This window comes from Sminthopsis crassicaudata, chromosome 4, assembly GCF_048593235.1.
Source record: "Sminthopsis crassicaudata isolate SCR6 chromosome 4, ASM4859323v1, whole genome shotgun sequence".
Taxonomy (NCBI): Eukaryota; Metazoa; Chordata; class Mammalia; order Dasyuromorphia; family Dasyuridae; genus Sminthopsis; species Sminthopsis crassicaudata.
The window spans coordinates 291,437,680-291,456,825 of NC_133620.1; the positions used below are offsets into that span (position 1 = coordinate 291,437,680).

The 19,146-nt window shown below is 45.2% G+C and overlaps 3 protein-coding genes across 7 annotated transcripts in view; 1 reads left to right on the forward strand and 2 right to left on the reverse strand.

Moving 5' to 3' along the window:
• The window catches only part of C4A (complement C4A (Chido/Rodgers blood group)), a 19,285-nt gene extending 8,235 nt beyond the window's left edge, over nucleotides 1–11,050 (reverse strand). Inside the window, exons 1-32 of the mRNA XM_074311367.1 lie at nucleotides 10,863–11,050; nucleotides 10,493–10,691; nucleotides 10,023–10,224; nucleotides 9,781–9,851; nucleotides 9,613–9,701; nucleotides 9,278–9,360; nucleotides 9,058–9,154; nucleotides 8,768–8,873; nucleotides 8,534–8,660; nucleotides 8,195–8,310; nucleotides 7,882–8,061; nucleotides 7,531–7,716; nucleotides 7,215–7,400; nucleotides 6,930–7,085; nucleotides 6,495–6,621; nucleotides 6,049–6,120; nucleotides 5,769–5,963; nucleotides 5,573–5,687; nucleotides 5,386–5,456; nucleotides 4,792–4,931; nucleotides 4,480–4,683; nucleotides 4,079–4,130; nucleotides 3,683–3,772; nucleotides 3,258–3,467; nucleotides 2,975–3,050; nucleotides 2,695–2,851; nucleotides 2,392–2,529; nucleotides 2,121–2,292; nucleotides 1,263–1,498; nucleotides 987–1,154; nucleotides 578–637; nucleotides 68–161 (exon numbers count right to left, since the gene is read on the reverse strand). Coding sequence (XP_074167468.1) covers nucleotides 68–161; nucleotides 578–637; nucleotides 987–1,154; nucleotides 1,263–1,498; nucleotides 2,121–2,292; nucleotides 2,392–2,529; nucleotides 2,695–2,851; nucleotides 2,975–3,050; nucleotides 3,258–3,467; nucleotides 3,683–3,772; nucleotides 4,079–4,130; nucleotides 4,480–4,683; nucleotides 4,792–4,931; nucleotides 5,386–5,456; nucleotides 5,573–5,687; nucleotides 5,769–5,963; nucleotides 6,049–6,120; nucleotides 6,495–6,621; nucleotides 6,930–7,085; nucleotides 7,215–7,400; nucleotides 7,531–7,716; nucleotides 7,882–8,061; nucleotides 8,195–8,310; nucleotides 8,534–8,660; nucleotides 8,768–8,873; nucleotides 9,058–9,154; nucleotides 9,278–9,360; nucleotides 9,613–9,701; nucleotides 9,781–9,851; nucleotides 10,023–10,224; nucleotides 10,493–10,691; nucleotides 10,863–10,969 — 4,282 coding nt within the window. The 5' untranslated portion in view covers nucleotides 10,970–11,050. The remainder of the gene's footprint in view (nucleotides 1–67; nucleotides 162–577; nucleotides 638–986; nucleotides 1,155–1,262; nucleotides 1,499–2,120; nucleotides 2,293–2,391; nucleotides 2,530–2,694; nucleotides 2,852–2,974; nucleotides 3,051–3,257; nucleotides 3,468–3,682; nucleotides 3,773–4,078; nucleotides 4,131–4,479; nucleotides 4,684–4,791; nucleotides 4,932–5,385; nucleotides 5,457–5,572; nucleotides 5,688–5,768; nucleotides 5,964–6,048; nucleotides 6,121–6,494; nucleotides 6,622–6,929; nucleotides 7,086–7,214; nucleotides 7,401–7,530; nucleotides 7,717–7,881; nucleotides 8,062–8,194; nucleotides 8,311–8,533; nucleotides 8,661–8,767; nucleotides 8,874–9,057; nucleotides 9,155–9,277; nucleotides 9,361–9,612; nucleotides 9,702–9,780; nucleotides 9,852–10,022; nucleotides 10,225–10,492; nucleotides 10,692–10,862) is intronic.
• A 495-nt stretch (nucleotides 11,051–11,545) lies between these two features.
• WHR1 (winged helix repair factor 1) lies at nucleotides 11,546–16,280 on the reverse strand. Of its 4 annotated transcripts, none has more exons than XM_074311380.1 (7): nucleotides 15,984–16,280; nucleotides 15,744–15,880; nucleotides 14,862–14,957; nucleotides 14,345–14,484; nucleotides 13,675–13,772; nucleotides 13,338–13,485; nucleotides 11,546–12,881 (listed from the first exon to the last, which is right to left on the reverse strand). In XM_074311380.1, the coding sequence occupies exons 1-7, from the start codon at nucleotides 16,072–16,074 to the stop codon at nucleotides 12,836–12,838; spliced, it is 756 nt and encodes a 251-aa protein (XP_074167481.1). In that variant the 5' UTR covers nucleotides 16,075–16,280; the 3' UTR covers nucleotides 11,546–12,835. The 4 variants fall into 4 exon arrangements, with proteins under 4 accessions (XP_074167481.1, XP_074167480.1, XP_074167483.1 ...); XM_074311379.1 differs by having other exon boundaries at nucleotides 15,975–16,208; XM_074311382.1 differs by lacking the exon at nucleotides 14,862–14,957 and having other exon boundaries at nucleotides 15,984–16,228.
• Nucleotides 16,222–19,067, forward strand: DXO (decapping exoribonuclease). Of its 2 annotated transcripts, XM_074311376.1 has the most exons (7): nucleotides 16,222–16,328; nucleotides 16,947–17,314; nucleotides 17,711–17,946; nucleotides 18,075–18,294; nucleotides 18,383–18,518; nucleotides 18,674–18,768; nucleotides 18,847–19,067. In XM_074311376.1, the coding sequence occupies exons 2-7, from the start codon at nucleotides 16,953–16,955 to the stop codon at nucleotides 18,995–18,997; spliced, it is 1,200 nt and encodes a 399-aa protein (XP_074167477.1). In that variant the 5' UTR covers nucleotides 16,222–16,328; nucleotides 16,947–16,952; the 3' UTR covers nucleotides 18,998–19,067. The 2 variants fall into 2 exon arrangements, with proteins under 2 accessions (XP_074167477.1, XP_074167478.1); XM_074311377.1 differs by lacking the exon at nucleotides 18,847–19,067 and having other exon boundaries at nucleotides 18,383–18,528.
• Nucleotides 19,068–19,146: the final 79 nt, after the last annotated feature.

The following is a 19,146-nucleotide window of genomic DNA, read 5'->3' on the forward strand; positions in this document are numbered from 1 at the left end:
CTTCTTCCCTTGTTCCCACTTCCCTCAGGGACCCAAATATACAGACCCCCTCTGACCCTGCATTCACCTGAATATTGAACAGAGCCTGTGACTATCACTTCCAGCCTGAAGTCCTTACAAGTTGTGTTTTTCTCCTCCAGGATGTTGAATTTATGTAGAATCTTGAGGGAGAAGAGTTTTGGTTTTGATTTTATTTGGAGGGCAAGGGGAGAAATCAAAATCATTCTGTCCCTATTCTTCATCCTATTTTGGATACACTACTAGCCTCTCCTACTCAGCCCACTCTACAGAGCTTCTCCATGAAACAATTGGTTAGACTACTTATCACTGGCTCTAAGATGAAGTGTTTGCCCTGAATTGAGAGGTCTTTGGTGTCCTTTCCCTTTCTGGATAAATAGGAATTCCCTCCTTGACTTTCAGGAAGTCAGTAAGTTGATCAACAAACATTTATTAAGCACTTAAAATGTGTCAAGCATTGTGCTAAGTATAGAGAATGTAAAGAAAGCAGTTAAGTCTTAACTCCAATTCTCCTAATCACAGATCATCTTTGTGGCCCACCGGCCTTTCCAGTTCTCACCTTTAAGGTCCCTTTGCCGCTTCCTCCCACCTTGACAGTGATCTTGCTGCCCAAAGGGAACTTTTGGAGAGTAGGAAGAGAGAAACATATCAAATGAGAAGAGAAGCTTTCTGCCCTTTATTCAACCTATTCCCTCTTTAATGGGAGGGAAATTAGCTGAGACAGGGAGATGCTAAGGGGAAAAGAAAACAAGGACATCTAGAAAATGGGGGAGAGGGAGAAGAGAATAGGAACTATATAAGTGCCCCTGTCCTCACCCCCATTCCCTAGGAGCAACTAAGCCCTCAGCGCTCTGAAGTTGTGCAAGCCAGGAGCTAGATGAGGCACAGGTGGGAGTCAGTATCTTAAGGCTCACTTTTAAGGTCCCAGTCCCCAATAGTCTCCATGGCCAAATCCAAATGCTTATCACCTGTAGATCCTCTTGTATCCCTGATGTTTGATGGTTGTTTAATTTAATGACGTGGGCTTTAGTTCCTTGGCGATCCTGACTGCTCAGAGTCACATTTAGTGTGGTCTCTGTGGTCGTATGGCTGGCAATCCAGTACTCAGATAGGGCATCCAGAGCTACTACCGTGTCCTGGAAAAATTCACATCATTCTCTAGCCTAGAGCTTATGGGAATCTGCTTCCTCCCTGCCTCCCTCCCCAACTACTCCTCAGGACCCTGAATTCAGTGTTCCCTATACCTGGGTACTGCGGAATCCCCCTTGGAAGCTCGCCTGGTGAGTTAGCCAGTTTGCAGCCTGATCAGCCAACTCAGCCTTCCCTTCTCTCAACAGGAGATGGAGCAATACATAGGCTGTTGTTTCTACCCACAGAGCCGGAGCCAGGGGAATGGGCTGTGAGGGGCCGCCACTGGCACTTGGAGTTGGTATGATAGCATTATTTTGAGACCCAGCAAGTGGACCCCAGTATAAATCATCTATGAGTTACAAGGAAGATAAAAGCAGAGGGAAAAAGTGAGACAGAAAAAGGAATAGTCACAGAGTCAGAAATATAATCACAATGCTCATGCCCTCCTTATCCCAGAATTCTCTTTTTTGTAGCTTTTTATTTTATCCCCAAGAGTGGCCTGCTACTGTTTTTAGGCCTAAAACCTTGTGTCTTTCTTTGTTCATGCTGAAATCTTGTCCCTCGGGAATTTTTTTATCCTCCCCTACATCCTGATTCCTTCCTAACTTTTGCTTCTTCTACCACAAACCTTGAAATCCTGTCATGCTGGATTCAATTTTCTAGGCAGCTAGTAAGTGGATCACTGCTCTGACTGCTAGGAGTCATATTGAGTCAGGAAAACCTAAGTTCAAATTTGGCCTCAGACACTTACTAGTATAAGTGAAACAAGTCACTTAACCTCTATTTGCTCCTCATCTGTAAGATGGAAATGAAAGAACCCATAACTCAAAGGGCTGCTATAAGGACCAAACGAGATGATATTAGCACAATACCTGGCACCCACTGATACTCCTCCTTTCTTTCCTTTCAACACAAGAACTCAGATCCATCTATTAGCTTCCAGAGTCATGACTGGATCCTTGGACACTTACCTCCTTTTCCTTGCGCCATGGTCATAATATTGTTATGGGCAAGATTCTGATCAGCTTCAGGGGCCTTAGTCAGGGTCAGGGCATAGGCTGTAATAGCAGCTGCATGAGATCCCAGGAGCCCAGCAGTTACCTTTGCCACCAGGAATGAATCTGCACGTGAAATAGAGGCTTTCTAGGGGGAAAAAAGACTCCTTGAATTCTGGAAATAGGATTTTCAGGGAAGAGTTGTGAAGCTGGCAGATGGGGCAAGGAAAATGAGTGCTGCATTTACCACTCTCTGCAGCAACTCTTTCACTCTCTCCTTGTCAGGATCATCCTCAGAAGTATGGAAGGCAGTCAAGCTGTGCTGGAGGGCCACAACTACAAAGGCTGTTAGGGCCACAGACTCATCAGGTCCTACCAGGCCACCCTGGTAGAAAAAAACAAAGGAAACAATAAGATATCACTACATGGGGCACGGGAAGAGCCTTCTTTGTCCTTCCCCTTAAGCAGATTTGACACTTTCCTCCCACCCTCACCCAGAAACCAAACTTTTCCTCTCCCCTTTTCTCCACCTCACTCCTGACCCCAGCACCTGCATATCTCTATGGATGACTGGACAAGGGTCCTGGAAAGAACCATCTTCAAGCTGCTTTGTCAGAAGCCACTGGACTGTCTCCCTCAGCCCTTCCAGAGAGCCACCCACCTGCTCCTGGGCCATGCTGAGCACTTTGAGGACAAAAGCTGTGAGCCTAGGAAAAGGGGAAGTATGAGTCATCCCATATTATCTGGTTCTCATTCACTGTAAAAGTGTTGTCCTGCCCAAATCTCTCCCCCACTCTAGACACTGCAACTTTTCTGGTGGTCCATCTCACCAAGTGCTGCTGTCCCGGTGTAACCAAGCTCCATAGGAACCATCTTTTTTTCTGAATTGCAAGATACGAGCATAGCCTTGGGAGGGAAAAAGAGCTGTTGGTTTCCATTCTACCTCCTGTCTCTTCCCACTCTCCAACTCCCCAACAATGTTTTTGGATTCACTATTTTTCTCCAACTGTCACATCCCAAGGTTCTTCTTTTTCCATTTTCTCTTATCTTGTGCCCTCCCAAATCAGCTACCTTCACCCACCCATTTCCCCTCTCCCTACTTCTATTTCACACCTTTCTGGATGAGATTCGATGCATGGTCTTTCATCTCAGGAGGCAGCTTCCCCCATTGCTCAGTCTTGTCCAGATAACGAGAAGCAGCAAGTGTGGGAGACAGGTAGATCATGGTTTGTTCTCCACAGCCCTGAGGCACCCTCAGCAAAGACCCTAGACCTCCTGGGGACAGGGCCCCCCCAGAGCCCAAAGTCTCCATGGGTTCAGAGGCTGCAGGAAACAAAAGAGAAAAAAAATCCATGACTTAAGTCTTCAAGATGAAAGGCTAGAAGGACATAAGTGTCATGAGATTACTGTGGGATAAGAGGCCATAGGAATGGCAAGGGGGAACATCAACAGGAGTCAGAGTAAAATCAGAGTAAAGGGAACAAAATGAACTGGAGATTCAAGCAACCTGGTGATCTGGAGTCAACAGAACTACCTACCTGTAACACGAACAATACTACTGAAGCCTCCATCGGGGATAATATTGGATGGGTTCTCCCCAGGAATATCAAAGGTCCGGCCACGGGAATCTGAAGAGAAGTAAAGAGTCAGGGATCTGGGAAGGGTCATATCACATTCTCCCGTTCTTTTTTTTTTTTTTCCCCAGAGTCACAGAGTTAGTGTCTGAGATCACATTTGAACTCAGGTCCTCCTAACTTCAGGGCTGGTGCTCTAGCCACTGTGCCATCTAGCTGCCCCCCATTCTACCATTCTTGGGATTCTGAAATATCCCCCCTCAAATCTTACTCCTCTTGCATATATATTCTGAGGTGAGAGGGGCATTAGTAGGAGTGAGGCAAGAACCCTAGGGAGAAGAGTCTAGGGGAATCACTCACCTATAGGATTCAGCTTGTAGGCATACTCCTTTATCTGAACTGCTCCTTCTCTCTATTCAGGTGAATGGAAAGCAGAGGTGATCACTCAAAAGCCCAGGAGACAAGGTCTGATCTATCTCTATAATTCAGACTATCCTCAGCTCTTGTTTCTAGGGTTTAGGCTGCAAAGACTTTTGAAGGATAGGGGAGAATACAGATACAGCAAAGAGGGAAAGGAGCTGTTAGTCCAGGATTTAGGAATGAATAGGTCCAGGCAGAAGGTTTTAGGGACACATGAGAAAGGAAAATAGAGAGGATGTTCTGAAAGGGAACTGGGGTCTCAAGTTGGAGACTTGGGAATGTATTTGAGGAAAAAATTTGATACGTAAGGTTGGAGGATGGGTCAGGGTCCCATCTCTCACCTCGATGTGTAGAACTTTAGCCACAGCATCTCCAATTCCAAAAGGTCCTTGGGCCATGACCTTCAGGGACACAGCAGCAGCAGCCGTGGGCACAACAGGAAAGGAGACAGGCCATGCTGAGATAGCAGGCACTTCCAACTTTAGCATTCTGCCGCCACCACCAGCCAGGCACAGCCCTTCCACAGGAGATACCAGGACATTAACCTGGCAAGAGGAGGTAGAGACAAGAAGGAATGAAGAGAATCATGGGAACCAAATATACCTCTCCTTTCAGTTCCCCACTTGCTTCTCCCACTCCTCATGAGATCTCACAGACAGATTCTTGTTCAGGTAGTTATAGATGACAGGTCGAAGCTCTAACTGCTCAAATCTTCGGACAGAGTAGGGAAGGCGAAGATGCAAGTGAAATTCTTGGAAAACTTTAACCTGAACAGGTTGAGCCACACAAAGACCTGGTTGGAAGAATGAGTCAGAGGAATCAATGAGAGTGGAAATACATGGAAGCATGATACATTCATGAGGAGCATGATACATTTAGAGCAGCAGAAAAACAAAGAAGAAAAGAGCAAAGGAATCATTATGAGGTAGGTAGAGCACAGGAAAAGTTGGGGAAACACAGGAAGGGACCTGTCCCACCACAACTCTAATGGAGGTGCTTACAAAGTTCCCAGGCACTCCCTTTCTTCAAGGTGGCCCCAAGGCTTCAAGACCAACTAGCAGAATTTCCCTTCCCTTCTCTCCCAACTTTCTTTCCAATGGGAAAAGTGAAGGATCCATGGAAGCTAGTCCTTGAGAAACCACAAGATAACCAGGAGACACAAAACTCCATGTAAAGATGATATTAAGAAAAGGGAATAAGATGGGAGAGAGCAATAAAGCAAGGATGAGTAGGAGTATTGCTGTCACCTTTTGTCTGGGAAAGGCTCACAGCATGGATTTCCCAAGTGGTCAGGGAATCAGGGACCAACTCAAAAACCCTGTGTTGAAGGAGCATAAAGAACAACTATCAAATCTGTGATCTGGATGTTGGGGTTCCCAAGGGGTGTGGTGTTTTTGTGGGGAGGCATCTGAAATGTCTTCCTGGTCTCCTTACTTTTTAACTTTGTCTACTGTCAACAGGGACCAGAGCCAGTTCTCAGGGAAATAACTCCGGACGAGGATATCATCTTCAACAAGCAGTTCTTCTTCCTCTTTCCACATATCTTGGGCTGGGATGAATGAAAAAAGTTATAAATAGCACTCTTCATTGAATACCCACTCAGGCCATAACCATTACCCATAACTGTTACCTCGGGCAAGCCCCATGCTGCCCCTAATGCGGGTCTTTTTACGAAGCTCTTCAGCAAATTGGCAGCAGGACAGGAAGGCCTCACGGCAGGTGGGTTCTGGTACTCTGGTCATTCGTTCTCTGCAGGATCGACGCATTGGCAATGGTGTCATCCCATCTTTGCAGCAGTGCTTAACTTGACCAACATATTGATTCACTGTGGGCAGTGGAAAAATGTTCATTGGAAACAGCCCCCCACCATCAGATACAGATATGGTTCTGACTCTAGTCACGTCACTCACTCTTCTGAAGAATTGCCTTCTGGAAATCCACATTTCTTCTTTTTCGGCTTTTATTCTCCTTGCATCTCAGGTCTACAGTAGTAAATTATAAAAGGATGGAGGACTAGTCACATAGATCCCATGTCCTTTCCTTCCATTTCTTATATAAAGATTTTCATCCTTTTCCTATCCACCCCTTTCCTTTCTTCTTCTGGTTCTCTTAATCCCAGAGTATCAAACTTTGAGAAGAATATTAACGATAATTCATTCCAACTTCCTAATTTTACAGGTAAGCAGAGTGAATCCAGAGAGGAAACCCAAAGTCACTCAGTTAACAGCCTCCCAAACCAGTGCTATCCCACACTATCTCACCTCCCTCCATTTTTCCTCCATTCTACTCCCTCTCTATATTCTCACTTTTAATTCTCCTACCCACCCTATCCCCATTAAAAAAATTCTGTTCTTACTTTTCCTGTGTGGAGTCCACTTGTATCCATCTGAAAACATCAAACCAGCGGACTCAAAAACCTGGAGAGCATTGATCCCACCCCCAGGACCACAACCCAGGTCATAGCTGTTCATGGCAGTGAAGACCTGAGGTGAAGAAAGACAAGAAGTGCTCCAGAACATGATAACTGAAGGGCAAACAGGAGGGAGAAGAGTAAACAAAAACTGAGGGAAAAGGAGAAAGAGGGAACTTGGTGAAAGTGGAAGTAGGGAAAACAAAAAAAGGAGGGTGGCTGTGAAAGAGTATTGAAGATGTGGGATAGGGCGAAGGTGAAGTCTGAAGAGGAATTGAAACAGGATTCCTGAAAGGAAAGAAGAGGGACAAAATGGTTAAGAGGTCTGGGGAACATAATGAAGAGATGAGGAAGAAGAGACTCTGGGGACTGGGATTCCACCTTGTTCATATGGAGAGTGCTGTGTTTCTGGCCACCTGCTGCATACACTGCAGTATCCACAGCCCCCAGAGCTACAATGGCTGAGGAATCTGTGTATAAATTTAGCCTCAGCTGGTCCCCAGGTCGAAGATTTCCCCTCTCCACTTTCATTTCCAGCTGTGAATAGAGGAGAAAAAAAACAAAGCAGGACATTATTGGAAAGAAGTTGGTCCTTATTTTCACATTTTCTGAGCTGTCTTTGACCTACAGCTCCTTTCCTCCATCTCTCCTCCCCATCTCAATTACCTTCCCCTCACAATCTCCCACTTGGACATCTACTTTCAAGGAGTTGGCGACTGGCAGACCATTGTGGTAATAGAAGGCGATGAGGCGGAAAGAAGGTACAAGTTGGGAGGTTACGGGAACAGAGATAGACGTCACAGCCCCTTTTGCCACTCGATGCACAGATATGATCTCTCCACGTGACAAGACCTGGGATTATCATAGTAGTTGATGAGACACAAGAATCTGAAAGGAGTTTCCTCTCTATCCTCCTGTCTTCCTCACTGTCTCTGCCCAGATCTTTGCTCCAACAATCCTGTGTTTACTGGCCTGTCCTCACCATGTAGTAGTAATGGGAGAAAGCAGCACTATCAATTCCCACAGCATGAAGATTTAGAGTGAATGTCTGTCCCACACGAGGAGGCCTGGAATCCAGTCGCTCCATGGACAAGAGCCCAGAGCCTCCAGAAGGTGGAGAATGGGCAATAAGGGTGGCTACTGCTGGGAAGGGGGATCCCGCAGATACCTGGAAGGAGGCAATAAAAGGAATGGTCAGAGGGACACAGCAGTTTGATCCTTCAACAGCTTTCCACTTTACTCTTGAGTGATACAAAGTTCTAACTCATGGCTTCCCCTCCTCCTGCCCCTACTTTTTTCCTGCCTTGCCCAGAATGTCTGACTCCCTTCTCACCATGAGCTGCAACTCTTGAGTGGCTTGGGGAATATTGATGGGGATGCTGAGTTGACCCCTCTCATCTGTGTTAAGGTTAAGAACCTGGATATTAGAATCAACTCCTGAGGTGATAAATTTGATGGAAACTTTGATAGGGATACCAGGGGCTGGAGAGTCAGAGACATCCTGAACCAAGCCCTGAGGGAGGGTAAAAGAGAAATCAGAGAAAAAGAAATTGAAATTGTCCCATCCCACTTATCTTCACCACCTTTCCCAATCTCTCTTATATTCTCCCTCTCTACCCATTTTCCCAATGCCCTCCAGGAATGACCTGTAGCAGGAAAGGGGTTCCTGGTATAAAATATTGCTGGGTGCTACTGAGATCCACCGAAAATGGAGATGAGACAAAGCGCAAGGAGGTAAGTTCAGCTTCTTCTAGCTCTCCTCCTGGGTCCATGGAAATAGATATAAGAAGTCAGGGGCAAAAATGCAGAGACAAAGAAAAAGAGGAGAAAGATGGGAACAGAAAGACAGGTGATTACTGTCTCTTTATCCTTTCCTAGCTACAGTTGGAAGGAGCTCAGATGGGAAAGTCAGAAAAGGAGAGAAGACTATATACAGATGCCCAAAGCAGGAATCATAGTGGAGTGGTAAGGTAGAAGTCACCCACCAGGGGATTCAATGACAGCAGCTGCCACATAGAGACGAAACCCTTGAAGACTGTCCATTGTAGTGATGTTCAATGCCTTCTGGATCTCTGCTCCTGAGAGGGTAATGCTACAGAGGCCATCTGACAACTAGGGAAAAGAGATCAAAAGAGAGAGCAGACACCCGTGGTAAAAACTCCACTATTACCCAATCACCCTTCCCTCCCCAAGTGCCTTCCATGACCTCTGAGACCCACCTTGGACTGTTTCTCTAGTCCTCGAAGAAATTTCTTTTCACCACGCTCACCTAAGACTCCAAATCGAATATAAGCTACTCCCTGAACTGACTTTCCATAAACATACCTAGGGATAAGGGATATTTGATTGGAAGGATGCTTAGAAGAGGCCAAGATTGTGTGGGGGGAAATAGAGTAAAAGGAGGAGTCCTAGGGAAGGGGGCAGAGGAGGTGAGGAGAAGAGAGAGAATATCAAGAGTTATTCTGTATTGGGATCAGGACATAGAAGTGGAAATAAAGGAAAAGATTACTTGGCCTGTACATTCAGATGGATCTGCATATCAACACCAGGAGCTACCAACACATAGGGCTCTTCAGGTATGATTTTCACCTCAAAGTTGGGGAGAACTAAATGAGAGTAGAAGAAGAGGATGTCAAAAAGCAATGACAATACCCCTTCTCACTGGGATCCAGTATCCATCTCTAACCCTTTCCCCTTAGGACACCAACTCCCTAGGCTCTAGCTCTTACCATATTTTTTCACCTCAAACTCTGTACTGCTGTTGGAATCTAAACTATCAGAGAATTGAGCTGAGATCCTCCAGGTTCCAGGCCTGAAAAGAAATATAGAGAAATATCAGCCCAACTGGGTAAAGAACCTAATAGAATATATAGTTGCTCTTATATACAATGGGGGAATTTGGGAAACAACATGGGGAGTGGCTGTGAAGATCAGAAAGGGTGATGCAACAAGCAGAATTCCTGAGGTTCAAAATAAGGTATCTGAGGGAAGGGATAGAAAGTGAGAAGGTATTTAACGTATATAGGGGTATTATGGCAGAGAAGGGGTTCAAGAAAGAGCTTACTCTGAGATGTCAGGTATCATAAAATCATCTTGGAAAATGGATCTTCTAGAAAATACCTCACTTTTCCGTACTTGGAAGCCATGAGAGTTCTAGAAGAAGACGGACTTGGTGACAAATGTAGAAGCAAAAGGTTGGAAATAATAGGGGAGTTAGAAGTCAAGGACTCACTTGAACAGTAATAGTCAGGGTATCTGTGGATGGTCTCATATTCTGATCCAGAGCAAAGACTCGGAATCGTACTAGAGGAAAAGATATAGAGATGTCAGTGGACTAAAAGAGATTTAATAAATTTTATTTTCTCCTTCTCATCCTTTCCCTTTAATAAAGAAAAGCTATTTCTGCACATGGCATGTCTGTGCAATAAATTTTTCTTGCTGGATATGGAGGAATTGAAACTATGAGCTCCTCACCACGCTGGCCAGGGTTGTAAATGGGCTGGTCTGTCTGTAGAAAAAGATGACCCCGACGTGAGGAAAATAACAGGTTGACACCCTGAGTGTCTGTCGGTCGAGACAGAGTTGTTTTCAGCCATGATGTCTTAGCCAGAAGTTGTACAAGATGAGACCCATAAAGCTTATTGAGACCACAGCGCTGTACATGAATCAATGGGACCTGAGGGTAGATGGGAATAGTGTCAGAGTCAGAGAGTAAAGAGTAAGAGAGACAGAGGAACAGTGCTATGGAAAGACCAAGTAAGAATAAGATTCACAAAGACCAAGGGAGGGGTAAAGACCAGAGATACAAATGTAAGACCAGAAACAGAAGCAAGGAGACATATAAGAAAAACAGAATGGAGAGCAACTAAATGGCAGACCCAAAAAGACCACAGAAGCAACTGGGGGTTGGCTGATATGGAGTGGTGAGTTAGGGGTGCAATTACCGGGAGATTAAGTAGCTCAAAGTCATGGTCAGAGTCCAGGGTAAAGGGCACTTCCTCAGAGCAAGGCACTGGGGGCCCTGATGGATTTCTCAGGAAGATAATACCCTTTACTTTCTGCCCCTTTGGGACTCCCTGGAGTTGCAGTCCCACTGAAAGTGGCACACCCAGCCGAACCACAGAGGGTGAAAAGATCAGCAGCCTAGGGGAAATGGGGGTTATGACCTACAGGTACAAATCTTTTTTCCTCCCTTACCTAAGACTTTAGCCCACCTGCCCAGATTTCATCCAAGACCCCACTTCCCATCAGACCATTGCTATTATAAATCCCATCCCCACTTTCCATAACCCTCATAGACAGTTTTCTCCAGACCTGGCTTCCTGTACAGTCAAGGTGAAAAGGCTTGAAACCCAAAGCAGTATCTGTAACAGCTTCATGGTTGGGAGGACTACAGGGATGGTCAGTCCCAGCTGTCCCATCTACTCCCTGCTGACTGTCCCAGGGTCCAGGAAAAATATGCACTTTGCTCCACCTCTGCTCTGGTTTAGCTGGGAAAACATGTGACAATTAAGAAATGCATCTGGCCCAAAGCCCAGTACTGAAAGTACTGGAAACCTGGGCCCCTATGAGGAAATATTGGTCTTTCTGAAACAAAATGATTTCTCTTAAGTGTATCCCCAATCTGGATATTTATTTAGGTGAAGTGAGAATATGTAATGTCTCCCCTCCACAACCTTCACTCCCACTTAACATGTGACATTCAGATATTATTTTATATAACAAATTCCAAGGTTTGAGTAGGTTTTCAGTGAAATCACAGTAATTCCCATAGGAGATTCCTTTCCACTCTTTAACCTCTCTCCCATACAAATTGTTATGGAGGGGGCCATTCAGACATAGAGTTATCCTTACGCATCCCCATAACTGAACACCAAATAGATATATTGCATTTAAATGAGGCCTTAAAACAGCACATATAAAATTGTGCATATCCAACAGTGCTTCTACTAGGTCTGTAGCCCAAAGAGGGTAAAGAATCCACACATACAAAAATGTTTGTAGCAGCTTTTTTTTTTTTTTTAATTATAGTTTTTATTTACAGATGTATGCATGGGTAATTTTACAGCATTGACAATTGCCAAACCTTTTGTTCCAATTTTTCCCCTCCTTCCCCCCCCCAGATGGCAAGTTGACCAATACATGTTAAATATGTTGAAGTATAAATTAAATACAATATATGTATACATGTCCAAACAGTTGTTTTGCTGTACAAAAAGAATCAGACTTTGAAATATTATACAATTAGCCTGTGAAGGCAATCAAAAATGCAGGTGGACAAAAATAGAGGGATTGGGAATTCTATGTAGTGGTTCAAAGTCATCTCCCAGAGTCCTTTCACTGTTGTAGCTGGTTCAGTTCATTACTGTGTAGCAACTTTTTTGTAATGCAAGAAATTAGAAATTGAGTGAATGTCCATCAGTTGAGAAACAGCTGAATTAGTTGTGTTATATAAATGGAATGGAATACCATTCACAAGAAATAATGAACAGGTTGATTTTGGAAAAACTTACATGAACTGATGTTGAATGAAGTGAGCAGAACCAGAACCCTGTATATATAAAAAGAGCAAGATTGTGTGATGGTCAACTATGATAGATTTGGCTCTTCTCAGCAATGCAGGGATCTAAGACAACTCTAGTAGATTTGGGATGAGAAATGAAAGAACAATGGAGACTGAATACTAGTTTCTTTTTTTTTTCCTAGTGGTTTTTCCCCTTTTGTTAAGATTTTTCTTTCACAACATGACTAATATGGAAATATGTTTAAAATGACTATACATGTATAACTTAAAAGGCTTGCTGTCTTGAGGAGGTGGGAGATATGAGAAGGAAGAAGAGAAAAATTTATAACTCAAAATCTTATCCCTCCCCCAATTTTTTTAATTAAAAAGAAAACATCACAGAAAAAAAGTTTATTTGGTGAGTTGAAAAGCAAAAAAGAGAATTCCATCCTCTCTGCATCTACCCCATCTATAACAAAATAACATATATTCTAGTGAAAGGCAATATCCAAAACATTGACATAGTTTCTGATCTTCCTCCTTGGCAGAGTTGGGCAAGCATGCTCCTAACCCCCAAAATATAAACAATGATTATATCTGTCCCATCAACCCAGAGAAGCAAAGAGAATTCTCAACTCCAGACCTTTCAAGGGAAGACTCCTCTGGAAATGCTACTTCCTTCTGTGTTAAGTCAACAGTGACATATTGTACTGCAGGCTGTATCTACACCTTTTTTCATTCCCTAGTCCAACAGATGAAGTGGGAAGAAATATAACCAGAATCTTTATGTTTCAGGCAGTCGAAGAAGAGTCCCAGATGTGGTACGGACACTGTAGGGGAAGGGAAAAGCAAATAAGATTTATACAATGGCTACTATATAGCTGCAACTATACTAAACACTTTACAATTATCATCTCATTTGATCCTTAAAACAATCCTGTGATGCATTTTACAGCTAAAGAAACTGAGGAAGAGAGAGATAAATGACTTGTTCATTATCCCACAGCTAGTAAGTGTCTGAAACAGAATCTGAACAGGTCTTCCTGAATCCAAAGCATAGTACTCTACTCACTGTGCTGCCTAGCTAGAGGTAGGAAAAGGAAGGTGGGTGGGGTAGGAGCCAAAGGTAAGGAGTAGGAAGAATTGAGTCTCCATGTTTACAGAAAACTGGGGTGGGCAATCAAAAAGCAAGTCCTATAGATCATCAAGATGAGGTAAAGCTCCAGTCTTAGATGATTTAACACTTGGCAGTAAGAAGAAAGGGAATAGGTTAGATAGATCCTTACATGTCAAGCAACTGTCCTCCAATTAGATCATGTACATGATAGGGAAGACCAAGCCGCACAGACAGAGGAGCCTGTCTGCCTAGGAGCTCAGAAAGGGATAGCTCCCGATACTTGGACTTTCGAACCATTCCAAGTACTGCCCGTCGCCCTAGAATAAAAAGAGCAGAGCAGAGTAAGTCACAGAAGCAGGGCCCTGTAGCACACATAAGACACGCAAGACAATGGATGTGATCACTGAGCTCTCTTCTAAGTATCTTTAATTGGGACAGGAGGTGAGAAAGGACAAATCTGGTTTATACTTTTGGAATAATTAGAGAAAGGAAAGAGAAACCAGCACCTTTAACGAAATATTTTACAAATCTTCCAGCTCCTGGTACTGACAGCCACCAGCTCCCAGCATCTCGGACTGTGAGGACTCCAGCATTTACCAGCTGCCTAGGATGGGAGTGGAAAGAAAGTGACAATTGACCTCTAGAAATCATCCTTCTTAATCCCTTAACTCCTACCTTAAGGAAAGAGGGAATGTTATTTGTCTGGGTTCCCTTTACAGTGAGAGAAATAGAAAAGTCCAGTCAATTTCATGGGGGGATATGAACAGCATACTTTTTCATTGTTTAAGTCCTCTTTCTAGAAGAACAAAAGTTGATTGTTCTCTTTCTCTACTACGTTATAAGGAAAAGGAAATAACCAAGTTTGTACTGCTCCAATACCAGTTTGCTAATATAGAGATAAGGGTAAGTCACTATTGTAAAAACTTGATGTATCTTTTAGGGTTTTTTTTTAAGTGATGAAATTCAGTTTTGAGAAATCCCACACTCTCATGAGATACATCTAACTTTCAACCTTCCCAGATAGTCCAGATAACTCCATGAGCAAAGATGGGAGAGAAAGCATCACTGCCAGGAAAAGAAAGTTAAGAGGAGAGTTAAAAAGAGTAAGGGAAAAGATTACAATAGGACCATAGATGTAGTTGTCAGTTGCCTGGGTCTTATGCTGTCAATACTCACGTTATCTCACAGTCCCTAAAACCAAAGGTTTGGATCATCTGATCCTGTTGAAAGCTGAGGTCTCCACAGGCTGGAAGTACCAGAGCTAGAAATTTCTGCACTGTCCCTTCAAATGGCCAGCCCCTGCAAGATTCCAGGGCCTGAAGAAGAAACAAGAGGGAAAAGCAACTCCAATGTGGCCTTCCACCAAAATCCCTCCTTCCCTCCCCACCCCATTTCTTTTCATAGCACCTTTTCCTATTCTATTATAGACACACACACACACAATTACTTCCTCTATCCTGCATACAGCTTGTTTTGTACAAAGCTGTTTGCTTATTATCTTCCCTGTTAGATTGTAAGCTTCTAGAGGGCAGGAACTATCTTTTTCTATCCACAATGCCTTGCATATTATAGGAACTTAATATTTACTAACACATAAAATGCTTTTTTTGCCTCTTTCCTTAATATCTTTCCATTAGTTTTATTAGACCGCAACATTTCCCCAGTCTCTAGTTCCATTACCCTATATACACACTTTGGTTCTAAAATCTTCAGTGAAGACAATCCCTTGAGCATCACAATCAAAGCCAAGTTGAATGACTCGAATCTCCCCTTGTTCCCGAAGTTCTCTCTGTCTCAGGAGAGATGGAAAATAAGACATATCAAAACAGCTATGCTTGGGGAGAGTGAGAATAAATTTATGAGGAGGAAGACAGATTCCAGAATAAAAGGGAACGAGTCAAGACCAGTTCTTTTCTGATGTCTCTCTCAATGTAGAAAAGACCAAACACCATCTGTGTAGTAAAAGGTTAGTAGAAACTAAAAAGTGTCTACTAACTAGTTTAACAGTCAAAAAAAAAAAATAAAATTAAGTCTCTCTTCACCAACTATCCACTCAATACTTCTCACTAGTTGGCTGACATCACCATATAATATCTTTCTCTTTTACTCACACAACAAACTGACACTTTTGCTACTTCTATCCCCAACTATTTTTCGATTGGCCAGTTCCCCAAAACGTGTTTCCATTGGTTCTGGTTGCTCTTCAAGAGCTGCTGCAGATGGTGCTGGGGCCAATGCGCACCCCCAGATCCCCAAATCCCCTTCACCAGCTACCCCGCCTCTGACCCATTTATCGGTTCCCCCTCAACCAACTGCCTGGCCCCTGATTCCTAATCCCTTGGCCCCTTGGCTCCCCTCACTAGCTGTCAGGCCTTTCCTCCTCTTGACCAGACACCAGTTTTTTGATCCTCCAGTCCTCCTTATTAGCTGCCCCTTCCCTGATCCCCTTCACAGCTACCCAGCCCCCCAGCTCCTTAGTCCCATTCCCCCTACGCCCATCTCCGGCCTCCTCAGCAGCTGCCCTTAGTCCTTTCTGAGCAGTTGTTTGGCCCTGTCCCGTCCTGGTGCCTCTCACCAGCTGCCTATCGGCGACGGTCCGGTCTGGCACGAGGCTGTACACCTGGCTCTTGAGAGCGATGGGAGGCAGCGCGTCCTGGAAGAGACGCCTGGGGAACAATTCGCCCAGTTCCCGAAGGGCCCTGAGCACCGACCCTGGAGAAGGGGTCTAGTCAGCGACTCGGACCCTCTTCTCTCTGGGCGTCCCGGGGCTCCCCCAGAGCTCCCTCTGGCCTCCCCGCCGTGTTACCTGACTCACCCTTCGGGAATTCCTCAGCAGCCTCTCCTGGTCTTTGTTGCCTCTTAGACCCGAAGGTTTCTGGGACAAGTCGGGGCCGCTTCCGGCTCATGGCCCGGGAGAGGGTTTGTGAGTACAGAAAAAGAGGGGAAGGACCAGGGACGAGAGCCCGGGGAAGGAGGGGTGGGACGGGGGAAGGAAGAAAGGGGAAGGGGACTTGGAGTCGGATCTTCGGATTAATGAAGGGGCGTTCCAGGAAGTGAGCCCGACACAGGAAGGGGCGCGGTCGTCGGGAGATGACGTGAAAATCAGCGAGCTCTCTGGCTAGATAACACGAGGGGAAAATAGGCGAATAAGGACCTCTAGGTAAGTGAACATTCCTATTACGCTCCTCCCGTAAGAACCTTGACTAGATATTTTGGGCAATTCTGTAGCTGTCGCTTCCTGATTGTATTATGCACAGATGAAGAAAAGATACATTCCCCACTTTCGGCGCTTACGGTGCTACCATGTCACACAAACCCATTGCCGGGGGGTGGGGGGGGGGTAGAGAGAATATAGACCCGACCATCCCTCAGCCCTCCGCCTCCGTCCCCGCCCCGAAAGAAAGTTGGTCTCACCTAGACCCTGCAGCTACCTGGAGGGGAAACACTGCAGGTGTGGAGGGTGGTAAGAGGTGGGGCGGTGAAGGGGAGTACAGGGAAGGAGCAGAGCGGGGCAGAAGTCAGAATCGAGGCCCAGAAGTCCAGATGGGCCAAGACTCCAGAAGATGGGGAGGATTATTGGAGCAAGGCTGAGGGAAAGTTCACTAAATATCCCCCAGAGTTGGAAGTGTGCAAGGGAAAAGGTAGAGGGCAGGAGGTAAGAAAAGGGCTCCTCCCCCCTTTACTCTCCTTGGATGTGCAGATGTGGGTGTTTGCCTTCTCACTCTGGCTTGAGTCTATGTGTGTGGTGAGGGAAAAGGTCTCATCTTTGCCCCTGCAGGAGACAATGGAGTCTCAGAGTGCAAAGCGAAGAGCTGGAGAAATGAAAGATGGGGGGACAGAGTGCCCCACCAAACGGACCCTCCATGCCTCTTCACTGCCCACGGATGCTTCCCTCTACGTGGGCTCCTTCCCGTTCTACCGTCGCCCTACGGAACTGGGCCACTTCTCCCTGGACGCCGAGCGCAGCTACCACGGAGACTCTCGGGCACTGCGTTACTTTGCTCCTCCCCCAACCCACAGTTCTGCCCCCGATTTCGACCTCCGGGAAGGCTACCCTGAGCGCTACCGGCCCCGAAATGAGGAGATCAGAGAGGGGCTGGATCACCTACTTCGCTGGCTCCTGGAGCACCGAAGGCAGCTGGAAGGGTGAATACACAGAGGCCACCTCCCCCTGAAAATCAGGAAACCAGGCACTAAGCCTGGGTCACCGTCCTTAGATTGTTATTTGGGGCAAGTTACATGACATTCCAAGTTGTAGTTGGTTGCCTCATCTGTAAAATGAAGGGTTTGAAACCAGAAGTTTTCCAAGATCCCACATAGAATAAAGGTAGAGCCTGAAACAAGTCCAGAATACACATTTTGCCTCATGGTTCTTTTTGGCCTTAGTCTTCCTGGTTACCTTGAAATGGCATTCCTCAATACTTCCTTCTCTGGCCATATTTTTTTGAGGATACCTGAATCTTGACATTTTTAGAATGGATTCATCTTCTATCAGTTTTCCCCTAAATTGACTGTCAACAACACATCTTCACCCCTTCACAGGGGCCCAGGCTGGTTGGCAGGGGCTGTGGTGACATGGCGAGGGCATTTAACAAAGCTGTTGACAACACCCTATGAGCGTCAAGAAGGTTGGCAGCTTGCAGCTTCACGTCTTCTCGGTACTCTTTACCTGAGTGAGGTGGAAACACCTGCTGCTAGGGCACAGAGACTGGCTCGTCCTCCATTCCTACGGGAACTCATGTACATGGGGTACAAATTTGAACAGTACATGTGTGCAGGTGAGAGTTTTGATATGGATGTAAACTAGTGCTATGATGACTTTTTTTTTTTAATCCAGACCTGATCTTAAGAGCTTTTTCTCCTGTGGCTTTTCCTCTCTTGTAACATCCTCTTTTCCCTCCTACAGACACACCAGGGGGCTTTCCTGATCCTTCTGGAGAGGTCAATACTAATGTGGCATTCTGCTCAGTGTTACAAAGTCGATTAGGAACCCATCACCTGCTCTTCTCTGGAGAGGTGGACTGCACAGACCCTAAAGCTCCATCTACACAGCCACCTGCCTGTTATGTAGAACTCAAGACCTCGAAAGAAATGCACAGCCCTGGCCAGTGGAGGAGCTTCTACCGGTAAGAGCAACACAGCTGAATTGATAAAAAGACCAAATAGTCCCTGTTTGGTGGAGTCTCTAGTGATCTTTTATCTCATGCTTCCCAGACACAAACTCTTGAAGTGGTGGGCTCAGTCATTCCTTCTTGGAGTTCCACGTGTAGTTGCTGGCTTCCGAGATCCTGCAGGTGCTGTCCGATCACTCAGAACCTTTCCCACCATGGAGATGTTTGAACTCGTCAGGGTAATAATAGGTGACTTTATACTGCTCCTCAGCTTTTTTTTTTTTTTTTTAATTGCAGGACTTTCCCTTACCTTCACTTCCTGGAAATATTAGGTCGGAAATACTAGGTGATCTAGTCTCACACTATGTTCCCATCTACTTATCTCTATACTCAGGCTGACCGAGAAGGTTGGAATCCATCTGTATGTATGAACTTTTGTGCTGCTTTCCTCAGCTTTGTCCAAAGCACAGTCACTCAAGATGACCCCAGGTGAGGTGTCTAGTTTTACTTCTCTTTAAGACCTAGGCCTGTGAATACCCAGTTCTTACTTATCTTCTACTCTAACAGGCTTGTTTACCTCTTCTCCTGGGAGCCAGGTAGCCCTGTTACTGTGTCTGTTCATTATGATGCTCCCTATGCCTTTCTGCCTACCTGGTATGTGGATGCTATGACCCAGGACTTCCCTTCACCTCCTAAGACAGTCTGCCCAGGGGATTAATTTCTCCAGAGGATTGATCAAAAAGAGGCTGGTCCCTCCTTCCTACACACACAAAATAAAAGCATAAAGCAAATTCTTTAACTATCTGGTGCTCATTTTTGTTTCCCCTTAATTAACTTGGCAGATTGCCAATTCAGAAAGAAATACTC

Coding starts and splice junctions, on each gene's coding strand:
- WHR1 (XM_074311379.1), bottom strand. CDS start 16,074: ATGAGCCGGAAGCGGCCCCGACTTGTCCCAGAAACCTTCGGGTCTAAG. Junction 14,958..15,743: donor CCGTCGCCGATAGGCAGCTG/GTGAGAGGCACC, acceptor CTCCTGAGACAG/AGAGAACTTCGGGAACAAGG. Junction 13,486..13,674: donor TGTAAAATATTTCGTTAAAG/GTGCTGGTTTCT, acceptor TTTTTATTCTAG/GGCGACGGGCAGTACTTGGA.
- DXO (XM_074311376.1), top strand. CDS start 16,953: ATGGAGTCTCAGAGTGCAAAGCGAAGAGCTGGAGAAATGAAAGATGGG. Junction 17,315..17,710: donor CACCGAAGGCAGCTGGAAGG/GTGAATACACAG, acceptor ACCCCTTCACAG/GGGCCCAGGCTGGTTGGCAG. Junction 18,295..18,382: donor CAGTGGAGGAGCTTCTACCG/GTAAGAGCAACA, acceptor CATGCTTCCCAG/ACACAAACTCTTGAAGTGGT.